The sequence below is a fragment of the Ascaphus truei genome, chromosome 14 (genome assembly GCF_040206685.1).
Source record: "Ascaphus truei isolate aAscTru1 chromosome 14, aAscTru1.hap1, whole genome shotgun sequence".
NCBI classification, from domain to species: domain Eukaryota; kingdom Metazoa; phylum Chordata; class Amphibia; order Anura; family Ascaphidae; genus Ascaphus; species Ascaphus truei.
Genome location: NC_134496.1, coordinates 46,849,776 through 46,871,931, shown reverse-complemented (window position 1 = coordinate 46,871,931; position 22,156 = coordinate 46,849,776). Strand labels below are relative to the sequence as shown.

Here is a 22,156-nt window from a genome sequence, read left to right as displayed (position 1 = left end):
GCATATATCAAACGTATAATCTTTTCCGCAGACATTAAATGTAGTTTCTAGTTTTTATATGTGTCATGGTATTTAACCATATATCCAAGGCATTAAACTTTATGATGTAGTAAAATAATAAGCCGCTTTTCATTAAGTATTAATGGTTGCTGACCACTGAACATTATTCATGGAAAAGTTACCAGATCTTTTAATGCTAATTGCCCATTCCAATATGAAGATATTTTATGGATATTAATAGTTTTCAAATTCATTGTAGTATTTAAGGTAATTTCTGGTTCTTAATAAATCTAAGAAATAGTGTTTAAATTCCATGGTTTGGAAGTCATGGGTATATGGCAAATGTTAGGCTTTGCACAGTTGGCAATTTGCTTTTATTTAGGGTACGCACACGCTTTGGCTTTTTATTTTCTAATTAGAGTACAGATAGTTACACTGATAATAACTTACCACTTTGCAATCTTTCGATATTGTTTTTCTTGTACAGTACTTCTTTAAATGAGCTCTCAGTACTATGAAGAGTTAGAACAGAAGTGGTCAACTCCACTCCTCAATGGTCACCAACAGGTCAGGTTTTCAGGATAGCCTTGCTTCAGCACTGGTGGCTCAATCAGTTTCAGGTTCAGCACAGGTGGGTTCAATCAGAGGCTCAGTCTTCGACTGATTGAGCCACCTGTGCTGAAACTGGAATATCCTGAAAACCTGACTGGTTGGTGATCCTTGAGGACTAGATTTGACCACCCTTGAGTTAGAAGGATGCAGGCAATTGTTATGTTAATGGGCTGCTGTTTATTCTTTTCTAGCTTTCATTATTAGAGGAGCTTGGCTTTGGAGGAGCCTTGGTTTATGTTGATCCATGTGATTTACCCAAGAGTGCAAACATCACCAACAAATCCTTTATGGTGTCCTTAAACAGTGGAGGAGATCGGTTGACATCGGATTTTTATAGACATGGTAAGTTGATCATCAGATAACGTTTCATCTTTTTCCATGGAACTTCCAATGCTCATTATCCGACACCTGGCTCCTTTCAAGTACTGTACTTTAGCTTTCAAACACCAGTAGTGAAGTGTAGACTTTATTGTTAGTTTTTTACTCAGGACGAATGACCAGCATTAAGTTTGTGGAAGGGATGCCATAAAAAAATTACCATTTTTACTACTTATCCATCTGCTGTGTGACTGTCTCTATTACAATACTGTGCATTTGCTTCCAGAAATGCCTATAATACAAACAGTATCTGAGAGTTCCAGCAAATGAGATCTACAGTATTGGCACAGGGGTGTACAACTCCAGTCCTAAAGCCCCCTCCAACAGGAAAGGTTGTCACGATGTCCCTGCTTCAGCACAGATGGCTAATCAATCTTCGACTGAGCCTCTGAAAGAGCCAACCAGTGCTGAAGTTGGGATATCCTGAAAACCTAACCTGTTGGGGGGGAGGCTTGAGGACTGGAGTTGAGCACGCCTGTATTGGCATACAAAATATTAGACAGAATATTATAAAGGAACTTGTTACAAAAATAATTAGGAACCTAACCTAAAATGTTGAGAGTTTTTGTGAAAGCAAAACATTGTTATTCTGATAGTCGCTTACAAAGCTTCAGCTTGAATTTCTGCTCATCAAACTACTGAAAATTACAAGAATACTGGAACCATTTGGTCATTTGCTTTTTCTACTAACCCCAAAATGTGCTACTTTCCCTTACACTACACAGTTTAAGTACTAGCTTGCTGACTATCTGGCAGATTCAAAAGATGGTAGCCAGAAATAACAAAAATAAAAAACATGCTAACAGATTGCCGTGCTTTGTGCATTGTGAAAAGCCAAACCAAACGCTAGTCACAAAGTCAGGATGATGGAGCAACGCTCGTCATGGGACTCAGCTGTAACTCTGGAATGAACAATAGGATGACTCATTCTGATAAATGACAACATGCGGGCCACATTTTCACTTTTCATTCTACAACTACAGTAAAAATCCAATATTTGTTGTGGATCATTCAGATGTTAGAAATAGATGTGGTTATACTTTAACATTTACATGTACCCAGAAAATAATCTCATTCTTCCATATTAATGAGGATTAAATCAGCACACGTCTCTCCAAAAGATAAAATAAGGAATATTTGGTGTAGAATTAGTGTAACCTCTCTATAAAGACTTTACTTTATTTTTCCATTAAATGAATTGAGGCAACACTAAGATAGTTTCTGTCTAGAATGGAAGAGAATAGAAGTCACTGGTCGGCTGTCAGACAGGGTGTTAGATATTCACAGCATGAAGTACCTTGACAGCTCAGTGGGAAAATAATTGTACATTTTCTCAGTGTCTCACCATATCTGACCTGGTGTTCTATGAAGTGCCCCGAGAGCTTAGGAAGTAAATATAACATTTTTGAGTTGTGTCCTTGCTCATTTTGTGGAATGTGTGCCAAATGTTTAGCTTTTTTATCAATACAGGGATTGCCTTAATAATTTGCTTACAGGGCTTTGTCTGAGGAATTCAGCTCCCAAAGAGTCAGAGGACTGTAATGTTTAATCAATGGAAAATCAAAGTGTATTATATAGACTGACTTTTAGTATCCCAGAGAGCACACAGTGCTAATGGTTTGATCACCAACATTTGTTGTTATTTTTCAGTTTGCCATGAAGTGCAAATGCCCCACACGTAACATTACAATGTTAATATTGATAAAAGACTTCACATACGAGAGATTTTACATGCTGTATACTATTCCATTGGTGATATTGGCTTTCAAATGTTTTTTGTTTTAGAATAGCCACATTACCCTTTTTTAATGTCAATAATATTATCATGAAAAAGTAATCTCTGGTCTCGATGTAGCCACATAGATTGTCGTCCAGCTCCTAAAATGCCACCTCAGTGACCACTTTATAATCAGTGAAGTAGATTTCACTCTACCCAACCCAACATTAGCAGTCCAGTATTAACTAACGGATAGAAATACTACAAATGTGAAAGAAAATTGTATCTACTGTTAATCTACCCGAACATTGCAGTGGATTTGATGGAAAGTTTAAGAGTGGTTGAGCGGCAGTGAAGTGGAGATACACAATGCAATCTGTTTGATGAACCAAGACCTGCAATGATAGAACCACAATGAGTCTCGGAACTGGACAGAATCTGTAAATTGGGGTTACTTCACGTTCCATTCTACCTACTCTATAGACATGAAGTTTAAAGGGGGGTTGGGTATTAACGGTGGATAGTGGACACTTTCACTCATGTTTTGGTTCTATAAAAATGGTTGTGTTTTGGTTCCGGAAGGAGTTTTGGTTCTATTAATGGTTTGTGTTTTGGTTCTGGTTCTGGAAGTGTTTTTTTTGTTCTATTAATGGTTTGTGTTTTGGTCCTGGGAGTGATTTTGGTTCTATTAATGGTTTGGGTTTTGGTTCTGGTTTTTGCCAGAACTCGATCTGTTTGGTTTTGGTCTGGGGAGTTTAACCAAATAATGGGGAAAAGCTAAAATAGCATGAAAACATGAAAAATTATTAAAATAAGTATATAATTATGAAAACAATTAGTAAACTAAAATAAATAACGGAAAAGGTTAAATAATTTTAAAATACCGGCACTCAACCTGATTTTTGGTTTGGGTTCTTAATTATTTAGGGGTTTTGGTTCTAAATAGACATACTGTATGCAAACTTTTCTCCCGCTTAAGCAAACGTTGTGAATTTGACTCTTTGTTACAGTAGTTTTGCAAAAAAGTTTGCTTCATTTCAAAAGTTCATTTAACGCTAAAAAAATCAATTGGCATTGGATGTTCGATTCATTTTGATTACTTTTGCTTTTGAAATGCAATCAAACGATAAAGACAAAAATGTGAAAAAGCCACAAAGCTGCTATTTCACCACTTTAAAAAAAGCAAAATAGTGAATTTGAAGCAATTTGGGCCGTTTCGTTAAAAGTTCAAGCAAAGTTGTTTTTTTTTTGTTTTTTTTAATGGTTTTGCGAACTTTAAAAAAAAATTGCTCGAAATTGCAGCGAAGAAAATCTCAGGGGGTCACACATCTCTAGTTCTACAAATCTTAAGGGTTTAGGTTTTGTTTTGCAATGTAAGGAGCTGGTACTGTAGGTTCTGAATATTCACCCCGGATTTCTGCACACTCATTATGTAGGCGCACTTATGTTTAATTTCCGACTTCTGCCACAACATGAATTTTAAATGCATTGATATTACAGTATTTCCAATAAATTCCTCTTTGTTTTGAAGAGGCCTCCAGTGACTAAAATGATTTAGTCAAAAAATGATTTGTTTTTCAATAATATATTAGGGATGTCTTCTAAAGAGTATTTCTGCAAATCATAATGACTTGTACAAGTGTTCTGTACTGCCTCTTTCCCATCTGTCCTTTCCAAACTGTCATGTAAATGACATCAAGTTGCCTTTTTTTATTACCAGGCTCATTTTCAATTTTCTGTTCTCTTCGCAGCACTTTCCAACTGATTAAAAAATTAATGGAAGAAATCTATGGCGATTGTCTTTTAAAGTACATACCTTTGCTTGTGTTAGAGGCCAAATGTCTTGATGTGAAATCACTCTATTTACCTATATAAAGAATGTTATTAAAATCTCACATATGTTACATTCTTCCCTTTATGTAACCAGGACATATGGACTCTGATTACTGAAAGTGATTTGATGTGTTTCCTTTTTGTATACAGTTGACATTCAGCGTTGACACTTTGTAGCGAACAATACATTTTGATCATTGTTAATACAAGTTTTGGGAGTGACATATGGCGTTTCACTCACAGCAAAGTAAGAAGCAATGAAAAATGTCAGAATATTCAGCGCTGCTGGATGTTATAAGCTGGGGGTGCACAAACTAGGGGGCGCAAGATTTTATTGGGTGCGCGTCGCTTACTGAGGCCCCGCGCTATTCCCCAAGGCATTTGAAGTAAATGCCGGAGATCGCCCGAGGAATCTGTAAGTATCTCTTACCTTGACTCAGATGGCGCGTTGCTATGGTGATGCGGTGTCAAATGATGCCGCGGGGTCACGTGACGTCACATGACCCACAGCGTCAATTGTCACCGTGTCACCATAGCAACGCGGTATTAAATTACGCCGCGGTTCACGTGACCCCCACTGCGTCATTTGACGCTGTAGGAAGGTAGGGGGGGTGCGAACACAGATGCAGTGCTGTCAGGGGGGCGCAGTGCCAAAGATTGCACACCCTGTTACAAGCTATGCTTTTTTATTTTGTAACATTGTTTTGATCATTCTAGTAATTTATCTCCATAACTGTACTTTATGTCTATCTGTCTAGCTTAGTGGTTTCCAACCTTTTTTTGGTTAAGGAACCCCATGTGAAATTCTTGGAACCCCAACCTTCTCTAATAGCAACTATGTGATCAGATGCATTGTAAATTCTTCTGTATTTGATACAATTTTCAATTGACCAGAAAATTGCAGGGAACCCTTTTTGGGATGCCCAGGGAACACAAGGTTCCTAGAAACCCTGGTTGAAAAACACTGATTTAGTTATATGTTACAGGCAGGATTCCTATGATAATATTGAACTATTTTCATGGGTATAAATGAAATAATAATTTGGTATGTAATGTTCTACAATTTTTGTATTTACCAAAACAGATAGAAAATACAAAGAAATTAGAGAAAAGTGGCAAATAGTGTTTTTATGAGTTAGAATGGATTTTTAGTCTGTAAAAATTAGGTTTTTTTTGTTGCTAAATTAGCAGCTTTAGTTTCACACATAGAAAACAAACAAAAATAAAGCGCATCAATCAATAGGATGCAAATGAGTAAGAAACAGTGATTGATTAGTGACAAAAATATATCAAATGTATGAAATACTGCCCCTTAGGCAGGTTCTGAGGTGCTTCTCCAAGGGAACCACCCTCCAAAAGGTCTCCCAGGAACACAGATGGAAACGTTGGAGCGTGACTCCCAGGAACCACATGCGGGGTAGAAAAAACCACAAATAGTGCAATTCTGTGTAATATAATGTGTGTTGTTAGGTAGGAGGGTAATAGATGCACTCACAAGTTAGCTGGATAAAGCAGACATGCACTTAAACTGGTCAATCGGCAGTTATTATTTATTTATAAAAAACATTTACCAGGAACTAATACAGTGAGAGTTACCTCTCATTTTCAAGTATGTCCTGGGCATAGCGTTAAGACAAATACATGGTTACAATACATAGTTACATAAGTGAACAGGGTTATACATCATACACAGTACAAGACATTGCATGCACAGTTACAGATAATATATGTTATAGGCGTACTGTATGTAATAGTTACAGACCAGACTAAAATGTGAGACAGTTTCAGTTTTGAAAGAGCTCCAATCGTGTAATACCCTTTTAATCATCAAATAAGAAAGAGGAAATCTCTGCAGAGTGCACGGTTTCTTGCCTGGGCCACTGTACACACCCTTTGTCATCCCACGCAGTCGGAAGACACAGGAGGCGAAAGTGGGGTGCACGTTATGAAGGTGTTTAATGTGACGACGGGACCCTAAGGCTTTATGATTTCAAGACATTTGTTTGTGCATTTTATATTTTATCTTTCTTAGTTAAAAATAACGTCCGTTGCGGCTTTAGGTGGCGTAGCATTATGACCTCTGATTTAACTGACCTTGGTGATTTTTGCCCTAAATGGGGTCTCTCCACCTGTTAAAGTCTCAGGCAGGATTTGCAGGAATAGGTAAAAGGAAAGGCAAGGCGTAGCCAACAACACACAGTCACAGATCTGTAATATTAAGGAGCTATGATAAACAGCGTACAAGTTTCAGACTACTACTGAGTCCGAAGAGTCAGAGGTCCTGGTCCCCTTGCCAGAGACAAGCCTCAGCTTGTCCTGTCAGGGGGGGGGGGGCTGTTTAAGGGTTCCCACGCAGGTGCATGACATAGGGGGCATCCAGTCGGTGGTAGGTAGGACCCCTCCGACAGGCACCTCTGTGGGCCCCCTTCAACAGAGCTCCCCCCTCCCCAATGTCTATATTTTCTTCTCCCCAACCCATACATTCTATGTCCCCCTCAGGGACCCCCAGTACACCGTGGGGTTAACAAGGGGGAGGGGAAGTTGCTCCTTTCCATGTCCCGGGCGGCAAAGGCTCTATGGGCAGCCCTGCTACCATTACACAGTCTCTTTGAACATCTTATGATTTGTTACTTACAAGGCACAATCATCAAACATCAGGTGGCTGACATTGGTTTATTATTTAGGCGAATATGCAGTGTATTGTATATTGTCTCATTGCATGTGTACAATGAAATGGGAAAATAATCTATTCATTATTTTCAATACAACCGAAAATATAATTTGTCCCTGGAAGAAGGAAGAAAGAGACCAGATCAGATGATACATCTAAATATATTTTCATTTAAATGTTACCATTTGGTATGGGGTCATTACATTTATATAAATATTATTGACCTATAGTCCCCCAAAATTGAGATACATTACATTGCCTGAAATAGAGTAAATAGAAGGACAAAGCAGTTGAGTCCTGTGCTACTAACCCACATCATCTTTATGCTGCTGACAGGTGCTTCTACTTAACCGCAAGAAGAAAAATAGGCTCTCTTGGGTTATTTAAAAACGTTGTTAAAGTCAGAGATATTTTAGATTATTAATGTAGTCGTTTGCATATTTATTTAATACTGTCTACTTGAGGGACCACACTGTACAAAACCTCTAATGAAGAAACATCTATGGTAGCTACTTGGGAGGTTAAGGTTATTTCATAAAACAGATGTCAACCTAAGTGATCATACTGTGACACTTTAGCTCTGTGTTAGAACACACCTGACAAGGGAATCTAATTTACTGTAGCACTGCAGACGTGTTCCACATATACAGTAGCACTCGGATTATGCATCTATAGTTGTCGAGAACATTTGTTTACATCGTGTTTTGAATGAAACCCCCTTTTTCGAAAACCATATTACCACTGCAGAGCTGCATGTTCTTCGGATAGTGCTATGGAATAACAAGTCCAGTATGTGAAGATACTGTATAAATATGAATCAGAGAAATATGAATCTTCCTGGCCAAGAGGAAAACAGCTTTACACCATATTGAATAGGAGCTTATATTTCCAAAATAATGTCCTGTCGCACAGCTTTTAACATACTTTCTATCCGCTATTTTGAGAAATGTAGGACACCTACTAATTACTGTATCTTACATTTGATACTGGTCTGTAAGCCAGCGTCACCACCTCAAACCCAACACCTTTCTGCAAAGAGGAGGAAAACTATGAAACATGGCACAGAAAATTGATAATCAAATCATAATATTCCCTACTTCTTTCTCCTTACTGTAAGTTAAATACTTCCCAAATTATTCACTCATGCAACTTATTCTGTGTTTTCTTAGATGGTCTACAGACAATAAAAGAGCTGTAACGTCTCTTGTCTCTCTCTGAATGGAAGTAACCTTACTGCAGGTTTTTTTTTCTTTATCGTTTTGATGCTGTCTCTGTATTATTCCTCATACCTCTACAGCCAGCCAAAAAGAAAATGTCCAGTTATAATAATCACACTGTAAGCAACAACAGTGATTCAAACTTTTGTACCTACCCTTATAAGCCTCATAAAACTGCACACAACTGGCCTTGCTCTTCTGGGTCTTTGCAGATGATTGTATATAAGCTTTCAAAATCTCAAAAAGTATTATATTTAGAAGTGACAGCTAAGGACAAGAAAGGAAGCACATATATAGATATGTGTGAGGTAGAGAAGGGATTAAGCCAGCAGGAATTTTCCAGCGATGTACAACTGCGAGTGGATTATCATAAAACTTCAAGGGTTTTGTCATGAAATTGTCAGGAGTAATGTGAAGTGGACCATGAGAACACAGCTGTTAAATTAACACTTAATAATACAAGGGAGCAGAAAATGTATCACAGGTCCACAGACTGTTCTGGGTTTATAATCCTTTGTCCGAAATCTACCCATTATTTTTTGAGTTTGGATGAAAAACACATTTTATTTCCCATGTTCAAATAACTTTCATGATGGCTCATTAAAAGGTACCACTGCTTGAGTAACATAGTGTTATCCAGGGCAATGTAGCTATTTCAAAACCGCACTACAACCAGCTTTTTTAGATCTTAAAGCAGATTTTAAAATCTAAGCTGGAAAAGATTCACCTTTTCATTAAATTCCCCACAGAGCCTCACAGTGTGACTGAATCAAGACTTATACTATACTGTTCAATTTCCTAATATCCTTGGTGTGCTAGATTGCACTAGACAGATAGCATTGATCTCTCCTTTGACAACGTATGCTATATTTAGGAGCGTATTTAGGATAGGGAATTTGTGTCATTCCATTCCGTTATCGTCCAGGTATACATGTTACGTCAAACATATAATTGACAATGGAAGCCTGTCTAAGGTTTCTTAAATATGAAGTCCTTGGGAGGAAAGCCAGCTTTAAATTCGCTTCACACTAACAAAGTTGGCCCTTTTTAATTGTTTTTAGAATGTGCATGTGTCCTTTGATAAAATAACGAGTACCAAATCCAAGAACCAGAATATCTCTTGATGTCTTTTACTGTATCAATGCTCAAAATGAGTGCCGTATTGTAGGAATTCACAGCTGAAGGGATACAAGAAAAATGTTTCCCATGACACACTTTAACATGCTTAAATGCCACATTAGTTTTCAGATAGCTAAGATAACTTTTCTCCGATTTTATGATTTTTTTTTTTTAAAGAAGTGGTCAGAAAGTGGTGACATAACATAATTGACGTACTTTACACAACGAGACAAGTCAATGGTACATGGAAATTTGAAGGCAATCCAAGTAACCATTAAGAGGAGAAATTGTGCTTTTTATTCCCTATCATAGGTGTTGATATTAATCTCTAATACAATATGCTTGTCTAAAAAGTAATTCTGTTTCATTGTATGCTGTTTAATGACTGGGATGCTATTGTGAGCATTCCGTATGATCTTTTGCACATTGACCTCAACAAAAAAACATAGCAGTTCTAATATGACACCCAGTGAAACCCTATCAATAAAAAATCTGCGGACAAATACCAACATCGTAGTACGCGAGGCAGATAAAGGAGGGGGGGGGGGTTGACCTACAAGACAAGAAAGATTAATGTTTAGAAGCGGAGAGACTCCTGTCGGATCTTAAATCGTACAAAAAATTGAAAAAGGATCCCACAGGTGAATTTCTCCTATCTCGTAAAGTGTTACTTGATGAGGCCTTAGATCAAGGTATATTGGAAAAGACAGATTTTTTTCCCATATACTATCACCTACCAAAGATTCACAAATCCATCTTAAATCCTCCTGGACGCCCCATTATATCGGGCATAAACTCGATGATATCGAATTTATCCCAGTACTTGGATTTTTATTTACAGCCTTTAGTTACTGAGTTACCGTCATATCTAAAGATACCACTGCAGTTATTAAATTACTGCAACAGATCAAGTGGACTCCTGGCTATAGATTGGCCACGCTAGATGTACAATCATTGTACACGTGCATACCACACCAGGCAGGATGCACAGCGGTCAAATTCTTTTTGGAGTCGTGCAATTTGATAAAACAAACACAAATTGATTTTTTGCTTCGATCCATAGAGTTCATGCTGTCTCATAACTATTTTTTGTTTGAATCTGAATTTTATTTGCAGATACTTGGTACCGCAATGGGTACCAAGTTTGCTCCATCTTTTGCAAATTTGTATATGGGGTGGTGGGAAAAACTCATTATGACCAAGATATCTCCTCCACAGTTAATTATGTGGAGGAGATATATAGATGATATTCTCATTATCTGGGATGGCGATGAAACCTCTCTTCTTGAGTTCATTGCACAGTTAAATAACAATACGTTTAACCTCCGTTTTAGTGGGGAAAACAGTGATACAACAGTGCACTATTTGGATCTCGAAATTTCAATTGAATCGGAACAAATCTGTACTAAAACTTACTTCAGGAGACTAATGTAAACTCCTATATCCATCCTTCTAGTTGCCATTTTAAACCCTGGATCATGAATATACCTTTTAACCAATTTGTACGTCTTAAGAGAAATTGCACCAATGATGAGCAATTTCAAAATCAGGTACTCTTTCTGAAAGAAAGATTTATACAGAAAGGTTATGACAAACACCTGATAGATTGCGCTATTGATAAAGTTAATCTCGTTAAAAGAGCTAACTTACTGAAAAATAAGAAAAAAAGATCTAAGAGATTTAACTTCCCCAGACTTTACAGGCTGTGACAGAGCTTAAGATAGAGTTAGCCACACATGGTAGTACAATACAAAAGAAAAAATTCCCAGTGTTTATCACCCAATTCAATGATAAACATAGGGCCATACAACAGGCTATTGCCAAACACTGGAGGGTTCTATCTTTGGACCCTGTGTTGGGTACTGAAATGTTGTCAAAACCTAAGATCGTATATAAAAAAGCTCAAAATCTTAAAGGAATAATAGCCCCATGTCAACTGAAGTCAATTTCCAGTCATAAGGGCACATTGAGATCTTATTTGGATTTAAAGGGCAATTTTAAATGTAACAAATGTAAGATATGCCCAAATCTGCTGAATAAAAAAGACGTTGTTTCTTTCACTACAAAACGGAGTTTTAAAATCAATCATTTTATAAATTGTTCCACTACCTATGTGGTTTATGTACTCCAGTGTAAATGTGGGTTACAGTACATAGGCAAAACAAAAAGGTGCATGAAAGTTCGGGTAATGCAACATATGAGAAACATTAAAAATGTGCCAAAATTAATTGACAAACATGTGCCCTTAACCCATCTTTTAAAGTATTTTCATGATAGCCATCAGTGTGACCCAAGTGGCATTTCTTTTATGGGCATTGAAGTTATCACTGTTAATCAGCGTTTAGGCAACAGAGCTTTGCGTTTAAGTAGAAGGGAACAATTCTGGATTTATACCATGCAAACTAGATTTCCGCACGGTCTTAATGATTATATAGAATTGGTTCCCTTCCTTAAAGAATAAATCATTAGGTGAAAAATCAGGGTTTTTTATGCTTCATTTTTCAGATTTATAAATGTATATATTTTTAAAACTTTTTAAAATATTTAAAATATGTGTATAAATATAGGCTTTGATCCCTAATATGACAAATATATGATAGTTTTTTAGTAAAGAGTCCCATGATTTATATTGAAATGTAAACTAAGTTACTTTTGTGTTACACATGGGTTTTCGTTATTTTAATTTAGAATCTGGCTTTTTAACTATCCCTGCATACTACAGGAGACTCCCTTGTATTGTATTTGAATCACAGCTGTATTGACATGATGTCCGAGTGTTAGAATCATTGGCTGCAGCTCTTTACTTAAACGCCAGGGACAGCATCATCACGTGACTCCTGACGAAGCACTACGTGTGAAACGCGTAGAGGTCACATGTGGCAGTTCCTGTGGAGTTTTGCAGTTGGAGGGAGCGGGTCTTCACTCTTCACTTCCCTCATTCAAACGGGGTATGTACTCAGACTGGTCCGGATCCTTTCTGTAGTGCTAGTGTGATCTAGAAATTACCCGGTGCCATCCCCCGATCCTACCAGTTATTTTAACACTTATTTTAACACTTTTTACTTTTATTTCATTGGACCTTGTTTGTCCACTGTCTGATTATCCTTTTCCTTAATAATAAAGTTTACTATCCCTTAGTGCGCCTATTTGTCACTTGTTTTTCTTATTCCGTATGATCCATATCTGGTTTTGCGCTCCGGACCTGTTTTTTTTTTCTTTCTTCTAAAACTTGCCCTTACATGGTTGTTGCGGCCATCTTGGTTCCTGGCAGCCACCACCTATTTAAGGCTGTACTTCCTAGAGGACGTTGCTGAGCAAGGTTTCTGTTCCTGTTCCTGTCCTTTGCTTCTTAATTCCCTGACGCTGACATTGGAACCATGACCCAGAATACACTGCTACACCCTGCTTTCACCTTGGAACCATGACCCAAACTAATGCTGCCGCATCCTGCATTGACCTTTCGAATCGTTACCCTGACTACGCTGCTGCACGCTGCCCTGCTGTTCTGCCTGCAACTGACTGCGTAACTCTAGCAGGACTTTTTTCCTTGGCTCTGTTCGTGAATGTATAGCCCTACCTTAGCCCTGCGGGTCCACTTCCTGATCGAAGGCTAGCACGGTTATAGCTACAGTAAATGGAACCACATTGACATGATACTCCTATGTGGCATTCTCAGATGAGAAGTTAGCAATAAAAGTAAGGGCTGGAGGAGGGGGAGGGGCATGTACAGCACTGGTCAAGAAGGCTGCTTGACTAGTGTGCGCCACATAAACGAACACAAATGTAGATTGAATATATCTAAACCATCCCATCCGACCTCTAGAAACACAGAATCATCTTTTGGCATCTTTCAATATGTATTTAAAGGAATTGAGACGTTTAATTTAGATGGTCGTGGTGGTAACAGGTTTGTGTTACTCCTGTACTTAAAGCAGGAATCCCCGGTAATTAACATGATTGAAACCCCGGGGTTCTACCTGAGCAGTCCTGTGCTATTATAATTTCCAGGGTCCCCTGATTTCCCAAGATACTCACCGATGAAGTAAACCGGTATCACTGCCTGGGTTTTGGAAGGTGATTTAAATAGCTGTTCAACAGGGGATGATTGGGCTGTTGAGACACAGGACAAATGCCGGTGGGCAAGTGGGTCCATCGGACCACAACATGGTCTGTTGGCGTGCTGTGCGCCGGTGCTGCGCCATGCATGGTGGTTAAAGAGGCTCCACCCTTCCCCCCCCCCCCCCACAACAATGAAACTGATTGCTGGGGGAGAGAGCGGGGGCTCTGTAAGGGGGCAGCCTTCCTCCAATGTCGTGGGAGGGGGCGGGCAGGTAAGTTAAATGCCCGGGCCACATTTCACTTCCAGTCCACCCCTGCTGTGCAATATTGTCACGGATTCTCTCGAACTGGGGGGTTCCTAGAGACGGAAATAGCTCTGTCCAGCTGTGGGGGATCCCCCCGCACTCTCCCCCCAATTCCCATCCTGTAAAAATAATTGGGGGTATAAAATAAAATCATGTAGGGGGGGATTGTTGCTTTAACACACAGGAGCATCATTAATCACCTCAAACTGTAAAATACCTACTACTAAGTATCCTGGAGTATCATGTTGCAATTTTATTTGTGGTTTGATTAGGAGAGGGACATGGTTTTTATGTAAAGAAGATAAGTAATGTGATTAATTTACACTGCACATCACTTTTAACGCTTCTTCCCTCTAACTACCGTATGACTGAAAACTATTTTCCTCTTGCAACCTTAATGAATAGCTGTAGGCAGGGAAATAGAACTAGTTGCAATAAAAAAAGGAAATGATTGGCAAAATGCAAATGGAATGCTTGGCACAGAAAATAATGTTTCAACTCTTACAGCATTCCGTTCACATGCTACTTTACCAGCACTGTTGTCTGCCGTAACGGGTTATTACAGAAGGTAAATTATTTAGCATTACATGACAGTACAGCTGTTGTGTGACACCAACTGTAAAGGAATATTTTATACACAGGAAATGTTTCCTTCTTTTCAATTTGAATCAATACGCTCGCAAATAAAAGCGATACACAGCAAAATATTATACGTAAAATATATACTCCTACTTATATTCTAAAATTAACACTATGCATCATATTGGTGGCACTGTTTATTATTTCAATGCTGCAATATAGTAGCCCGCAACTCCGGTCCTCAAGGGCCACCAACAGGTCAGGTTTGCAGGATATCCCTGCTTCAGCACAGGTGGCTCAATCAGCCCCTGCTTTGACTGAGCCACCATTGCTGAAGCAGGGATACCCTGAAAACCTGACCTGTTGGTGGCCCTTGAGGACTGGAGTTGTCCACCCCTGCTGTAACTTCATTTTTCTGCCATTTTTTTGCTATGGGGTTATAACAGATGGGCAACCTCACATATACCGTAGGAATAGCAATTCAGTAGCTTCTATACTGTACATGCTTGCAGATATCCACTTTCTCAATCAGCCAAATGACAGGAGTTTGGAAGAGTTTGAGAATCGGTCCCACGATGTAAGGGTATCTTTAACATAAAATGGGATTCTGTCTCCAAGTCTCCGGGCTGCACAGCTAGTGGGGGGGGGGGGAGGGAAACCCACGTTTATCATAAGAATAGCGCTGATAAATCTTTTGCACCGTTTTTGCTCTAGCCTACCACCCCAAGAAAAGGAGTAACAAAGTTATCTTCTACAGTATAGCACGAAGATGTCCGGAGGCTTTCAGCTGGTACTCAATTTGGAAGCTTCAGACGCCTTTGTTTTTTTTCTCCGTAAAAACAACATTATTAATCAAATATAAACATTGTTAAAATATGCCCCATTTTCATTCTTCTGAGTGCTCCAATTTCTCGGGCATCCTAATTTACTGCCATTTTTGCCTCTTACCAGAATTCATCAAAGTGAGTGTATGTATTTTTGTGTTTGCAGCTGTAGACGTGTAATATCTGTGGAACCTCATTAGCTAAGTGGTGTTGTACATGAGATTGTATTTCCATGCAACAGAAGCAGGAGGTTCAGATTGTGCTCAATGATGCCTCTCAGAATATGTGCCAGTCAATTTAGGTCAAGAGCTTGATTGGATTGTTTAGTGCGTTCTTCGGATGGGCCTACATCTCATTTACAAATCATCATGCAAGCTAGGGACGCTGGCAAATATAGACTCAATGTGAAGAAAATGTGTGAAAAACCAGCGGCTTCAACTCCTTGTCATTTGCATGAATTATCATATATTATAGTGGCAGTGGACGGTTCCTCATTTTACATTTGGATAATCAATTCCATACACTTGATCATCACAAACTGTGTGTCTCTATAAACACTCAATTTGACGTTCTTCAAATAATAGTCAACAGTAGATGAGGTCATTTGCAGCCTGCCAGGTATCATTAACTGGAAGTTTTCCCTCACACATGTACAGTAGCATCTAATTTTACTTTGCCAGAAATATTTCAAGCTTAAAATGTGTTTAATGAGATTGGAATTTAGGCTGGATGCTGTAGGTTCTCTTCATATAGAGATGAGTGATTTTTTTCACCTATTACATGGTCTTCATCAATGTTAGATTTCTCTATATAAGGGAATTGTAACATTATGCTTCTTGCTAGCCACATTTTGGGCAATTTATACAATAGTCTCTATTCTGCTTCCAACAACTTTCAAAAGATAAGACACCTTGCTAGAAAAAAAAGTGCCATTGAAGGGAATTTCGTCCTCTTGCTGATTACTTTCTGCGAACAGTACAATGAGTATATCACAGTCACAGAATAAGAAATCAAGAGTGGGGAACGCTTGTCTGCTAACGGAAAAACAGAGTACTCTTCCAATGCCAATAAAAGAAAAGAACAGGTGCATACAGGGTTAATGTATGAATCATATTTTTGTTAAATGCAGTTGCCCCCAATGCTCCCTTACTGTAAATATACAAGAGAAAATCAGCTCCATATTAGCACAGTTTAATCACCCAGCAATTAGCAGAATTAGCAAGGTACTGTAAGGTGTAGATTCAAAGTATTTAAGAGCAGTGTGTTGCTTCTGGACTCCTGACCCAGACAGATAGCACTGGGTTTTCATCGGTTCGCCCCCCTACCTCCCTCCCTCTCTCCCACCACGCTCTCCCCACCACTCGTCTCGGTGTGATTTTGCCTTTGTGTTCTTTCTGTGATAAACCAAAAAGTGTTTTATGGCGCTCTAATACACCTTAAATATTATAAATGCAATTACGTAAGTAGTGATAAGCAAACAAATATATGAAAAACGTGAACATGATAAACAATAAATGTAAACAATAAAGGAGAAAAGATAACAGCTCCAAACCCTGAGTAGAAATAATATTCCCGCCTGTCTATATGGTCAGTTGTCTGCAAAGTTAGGGGAGTGCAAGATCCAAAACCGGAAAAATAGAAAATAAAGGGATATCTTCCAACAAAAAAAAAGTAAGATGGTGTTTATAGGATTATTACACTCACATTTTTCCCTAGGGAAACAGCATTTTGATTCTCAGGGGAGGTGAAAAGTAATTCCCCCCTCCCCCCCTTTAATATGTGCATGAATACAATCCACACAATGATAAGTAATTAGCTAAGTTGCCGATCGATCCATTCTCCTGTGACCGATCGGCGAAAATTCGGCTCGGGGGTTCACTAAATGGCTGCAGAGGAGTATTCTGCAGTCAGTGGAACGCATTTGCCTATTAATATGACAAAGTTCTGTGGGGAAGATCATGTGACCAGGCAGTCACTAGATACAATTGGTACACTGCTAAAGAGAGGGCAGGGCTCAGAAAGGGGTGTTCCAGAGCCTGTTTCAGAAGAGGAAGGGGATGTGACGTTGTAAATGGTTACTATAGAAACAAAAAAGGCTTGTTACATTACAACACATTAAAAATGTCATTCATTAAAAAAAATGCTAGAAGTAATTTCTCATAGTACAGAACTGATTTATATTTAAAAAAACACACGTCGGATATTGCTTGGTCTGCAGCTTTAAGATGGTTCCTCAAGATAATGGTAAACAGAGAAACACACTGGTGTTGAAATGTTGGGTTCTTTATGGGTAAAAAAATGTTATGACAATAAAATGCGCACTTACCTGTGTAGGAAGACACACGCAATACCTAGGCTAAATAGCCTTCCACACAGCTTGTATTGTCATAACATTTTCTACCCATAAAGAACCCAAACTTTCTACATTGTGTATCTCTGTGTTTCCCATTATCTTGAGGAACCATCTTAAAAGCAAAAGAAGATAATATTTCCTCTCCCCTGCAAGTAAGTTGTGAAAATGCTGGTTCCCCAAAAAATGTGAGTGTATATATATATATATATATATATATATATATATATATATATATATATATATATATATATATATATATATATATATATATTTAAAACCAGAGACAGAACATAAAACACAGACAGAGCTCAGTGCACATCCAGCGAAACTCATACATGGTACTGTGCCTAAATATATATGTATAGATATCTATTAAATAAAATGGTCTTTTAGTTTAATATTTTGGCCAAATTGTTCTAAGCCCCTGAGCCACTACACGGCAGACCACATCTCAAGGGTCTCTAACCCTAATATAAATTCTTAATAACCTGTGCATAACCAGGAAGAATGATTTAAAATAAATCTGTCAAAATTAGTTGCATAGTTCTAAGTCTGATTGAAGCTTTTATTAACCTGTACATTACCAGGAAAAGCACTCTGTATTAGATTTGTCACAATCAAACTGCAAGCAAGCAAGTTCCCCTGAGAGTAGGAGATGCTATGGAGTGAGCTTTTAACCATATATATATATATATATATATATATATATATATATATATATATATATATATATATATATACCAACATGCTGTGACGTGGCTGCAGGCTTATATCGCTTTGGCCAACGGGTTTATCTAAATGACCCTTACTCAAGAGAATACAAACATTGAAGTATTTAACTATGTATTTTGTCACATTGACTTTAGCATTGGGTATCTTTGGCTTTTGTTGTATACATTTGGCCACACTCAGTAGCACTCATTTTGACACAAATATATATATATGATGTGGTGGGTTCTGGGGTTAGAGCTTGAGCTGTGTGCTCATATATACCACCATACCTTTTTCTGGAAGATATCACACTGTTTTCAACCTTTGTACGTTTATTTTCCCTGTCTGTGATGCAACAGCACGATAACGAGGAGGAGAAGCCGCCTCTTCCAATTGCAACGCCCCAATGACCATGAACGCACCATAGAAATATACGATTTGTAATAGATAGATTTGTAATAGATAGATGCGTAAATGCAGCCCTTGCGTTCCAGACAAAGGGTCGTCACAGTTGTATTAGCGTAAACATGTCAACATGTGTAGCTATGGTTTATATGGGTACCGTACAGTATATGCGATATGTGGAAGCAAAAAAAGTAGAATATAATGAGGTTTAAAATGCCTTTCCAGCTACTTACTGTAGGTACACTGACATAAGTTACTATGTAACTGTATGTATAAGCATTTATACTGTAACATTGCTTATAAGTGTGTGTTCCACATATTGTTCAATTCAAAATGATGTTTCTTTGTATGCCCTAGATTTTCCAACTGCAAGTTATATCATCTTTTCTTTAGTCCTTTTAGTTATTGTGTGGGTTGGTTAATACATGTTACATTTGTATTAATGTCTTGGCAACTTTTACTTTTATCAGTAGAGAGCCATTGAGTCAACTGAAAAAAGTTGTATTTTTATTCTCATACAGTAACTCAATATAATAAATGTGTCAATGATGATGGAATAAAATGAATCTTATTCATCACACTCCTCTCAGAATATCACAAAGCTCCAAGAGGAAAATGCTATCGCTCCACAAGAATGAGATATTTCAGAGAACACTGATGATCTGTCTCTTACCATATCTATTTCAGTCAATCCTGGGTGTATACTGTATCTGAAATATCATTGTAAATGGTTAAATCATTACTTAAATTGGACTAAAATCGCATATCTGATAAAGAAGCATTTTATTCTAGAGGATTGTTGCTAAGTATATTTTGTCTTGCTGCTGTTTATGATGGACATATTAATATTCACACTATCTGTAGCAAGTGCTATATTTTTTATTTCCATTAAACAAGTGATACCTGAACATAAGTGTTGCTTACATAGTAGATCCTAAAGCAGCAGTCCGGCCTTGCCATATTTATTTTACATTGTTGTTGTTTTGTGTGTACGGGATTGGAACCAAGGGGTCTGGCATTAGTTTAATCCATGCGGACTGCCTGGTTTCCAAGATACTTACCATTGTTAAATTTACTTTTTAGAGAAAACGACATTGTCCCTTCCTACTGGGCAGTCCAATAAATCCCTGTTTAACTGCACCGGTGAATAAAAGGCATCTCAGGATATGGGGCGTGGTCCGTGGAACTGAAGGACCTTCTAATTCCTACTGTATGATGTAAAAGATAAAAAGGGGCTTGTTAGCTGGGATTGCGGCTTTAAGTACAGTATCTGTTATCACATGTATGCTGCTTTGACATACACTACAGTACATTGCAGTATACCAGTACCACTGTATTGAATTTAGCTTGCACTAGCAGATACATATACAGTACCATCAGTCACAACATTGTATCATTGATATATCTGTTAAAATCAACATACACCTTTACCAATCTCTTTGCAAGAAGCCGGGGCAAATGTGACAAAATTCCATATGTGGGTTTTGTTCAGAATAAGCTAATATTCAAATAGCTTTTAATACATTGAATATTCTCTTTATCTGTTCCTAATTTTCCATCTTTTTAATGTTTTGTATGTGAATTTTCAAATATTTTCCAATTTTCTACATTTCTTTTTAACATTTAAAAAAAAAAAAAATTAAACAACCACTAAACCAGACTTAGGAATTTAAAATGCGGACTTACTGTATGTTTAAATATAGGTTTAATAAAGAAGAAAGAAAACTAAAAAAGTTGGATGCTTTCAAAGAGATCATAGATTGCAAAGCTTTCATCACCTTCCATTCTGCTGGATAAAATGTCATATATATGAATTTCCACTGGGACTCACAGTTATTAGTACAGTTAGATTGAAGCAAGCATCTACAAATAGAATTGTATTTTCTCCTCTGAATCCCAGAGTGAGCGCTGTCATGCTTTGCAGCAGCCTGAAAGTCTGACCTGTGATTGCATTTATTCGCTTCATTAGAGATATGTGCTGTATTATTGGTACCAACGATTTTGACTTGGAAATGACAACGGAGCCTTCATTACTTTTTTTATTTCCTACCATGTTTAAGTCAAGAGCACTTAATGGCACTGGTACAAACTTGTGGTTATCAGTAATCCGTCATGTCAACCGGCCCCTTCAAGACCTACTAAATTTGCTAACTCCTAGCATATTTCCTAAATAATCGTAAACACCCTTGTTAACAGTGACATTGAATCGACCTTCATGTTGTTATGTGTTGAGTACTTAAAGTTGAATTGCATTTGTAATATCTGAATGAAATATACCATCAGCCATTATGTGTATTTTATTGTACATATGTTAGTACCAAATAGGATTGATGTCACTTCTCTAAAAACATGCTATTTAAACAGCAAATTAAACTTTTCTAACATGATTACTTTAAAAGGGACTTCTTTTGTGAAGAGTACTTTGAGTCACTGTGGAGTGTACGCAGTTATGTCTGCCCTGGCAGCCAGGTGCCAGCATTATCAGGTAAATACAAATCACACATGTGAGCACATTCACGTGTCTCAGACAGGTCTGCAACTCTGCCTGTCCCCATTATCTCTTAGCATACAGTGCTTCCACTGCAGCCAGGGATTCTGGGTAATGACATGCAAATGAGCACTCAGTGTGTCACCTTTTGCTTCATGTCCACTTTAACATGTACCCCTATAAGCTTCTGCCTGCCGTATTACACAGCTTTTCAGCACAACCTGGGTTAAAGAAGTGCAAAGCCAGTAACCTACTCACAGATAGCTATTTCGACTTTTTGGGTCTCATCAGTGTGAGGCTGGGTGTGCTGGCTTTGCAATGGGAAGTTGGAATAACGCCGGCCTTCGGGCGAGGTGAGCAAAGCGGTTGCCTTGGACCCCGCACCTTCGGGGTCGCTCGGCGCTCCCGCATCTCCTTGCTCCTGTCGGTGCCGGGATCCAACTTCTGCCCGACAGGAGAGGAGATGGAGGAGGAAGCTGGGGAGTCTCCGGACCGGGGCAGGACACAACCAAGGTCGGTGCGTGAGTTGTGCGCGTGTCTTGTGTGTAGGGGGGTGTCTAGGTGGTGGTTTACCTTCTCTGGAGTGGCAGAGTCACCCCACTACCTGCATCTTCACATTGTCATGGCGACTCGACGTCACATGGCAACGCAACATCCCATACCACCGTGACGTATTGACGTCGCAAAGCTGCTGGAGGAAGGGCGACTCTGCCATCATGCTGCCTTGGGCCCCGAAAGAGGTAAGGCTGGCCTTATATCTGCCCATTTTCCTATCCGTGGAAAATCCTCAGACCTTGTTTGACCATTGGCTGTCTATATGCATGGACCAAATATAATAACCCTATTAAAGTTTCTTACATCGTGAGTCAGGGAAGTTTGTTCCAC

At 38.5% G+C, this 22,156-nt stretch overlaps 1 protein-coding gene across 3 annotated transcripts in view; it reads left to right on the top strand.

The window, feature by feature from the left end:
* NAALADL2 (N-acetylated alpha-linked acidic dipeptidase like 2) overlaps positions 1 to 22,156 on the top strand; it is a 418,513-nt gene that overhangs the window by 193,842 nt on the left and 202,515 nt on the right. For all 3 annotated transcript variants that reach the window (XR_012788046.1, XM_075570757.1, XM_075570756.1), the window contains exon 5: positions 804 to 954. Coding sequence is in view for 2 of the 3 variants with exons in the window: in XM_075570757.1 (XP_075426872.1) it covers positions 804 to 954 (151 nt within the window). In the remaining variant the exon portion in view is untranslated. The remainder of the gene's footprint in view (positions 1 to 803; positions 955 to 22,156) is intronic.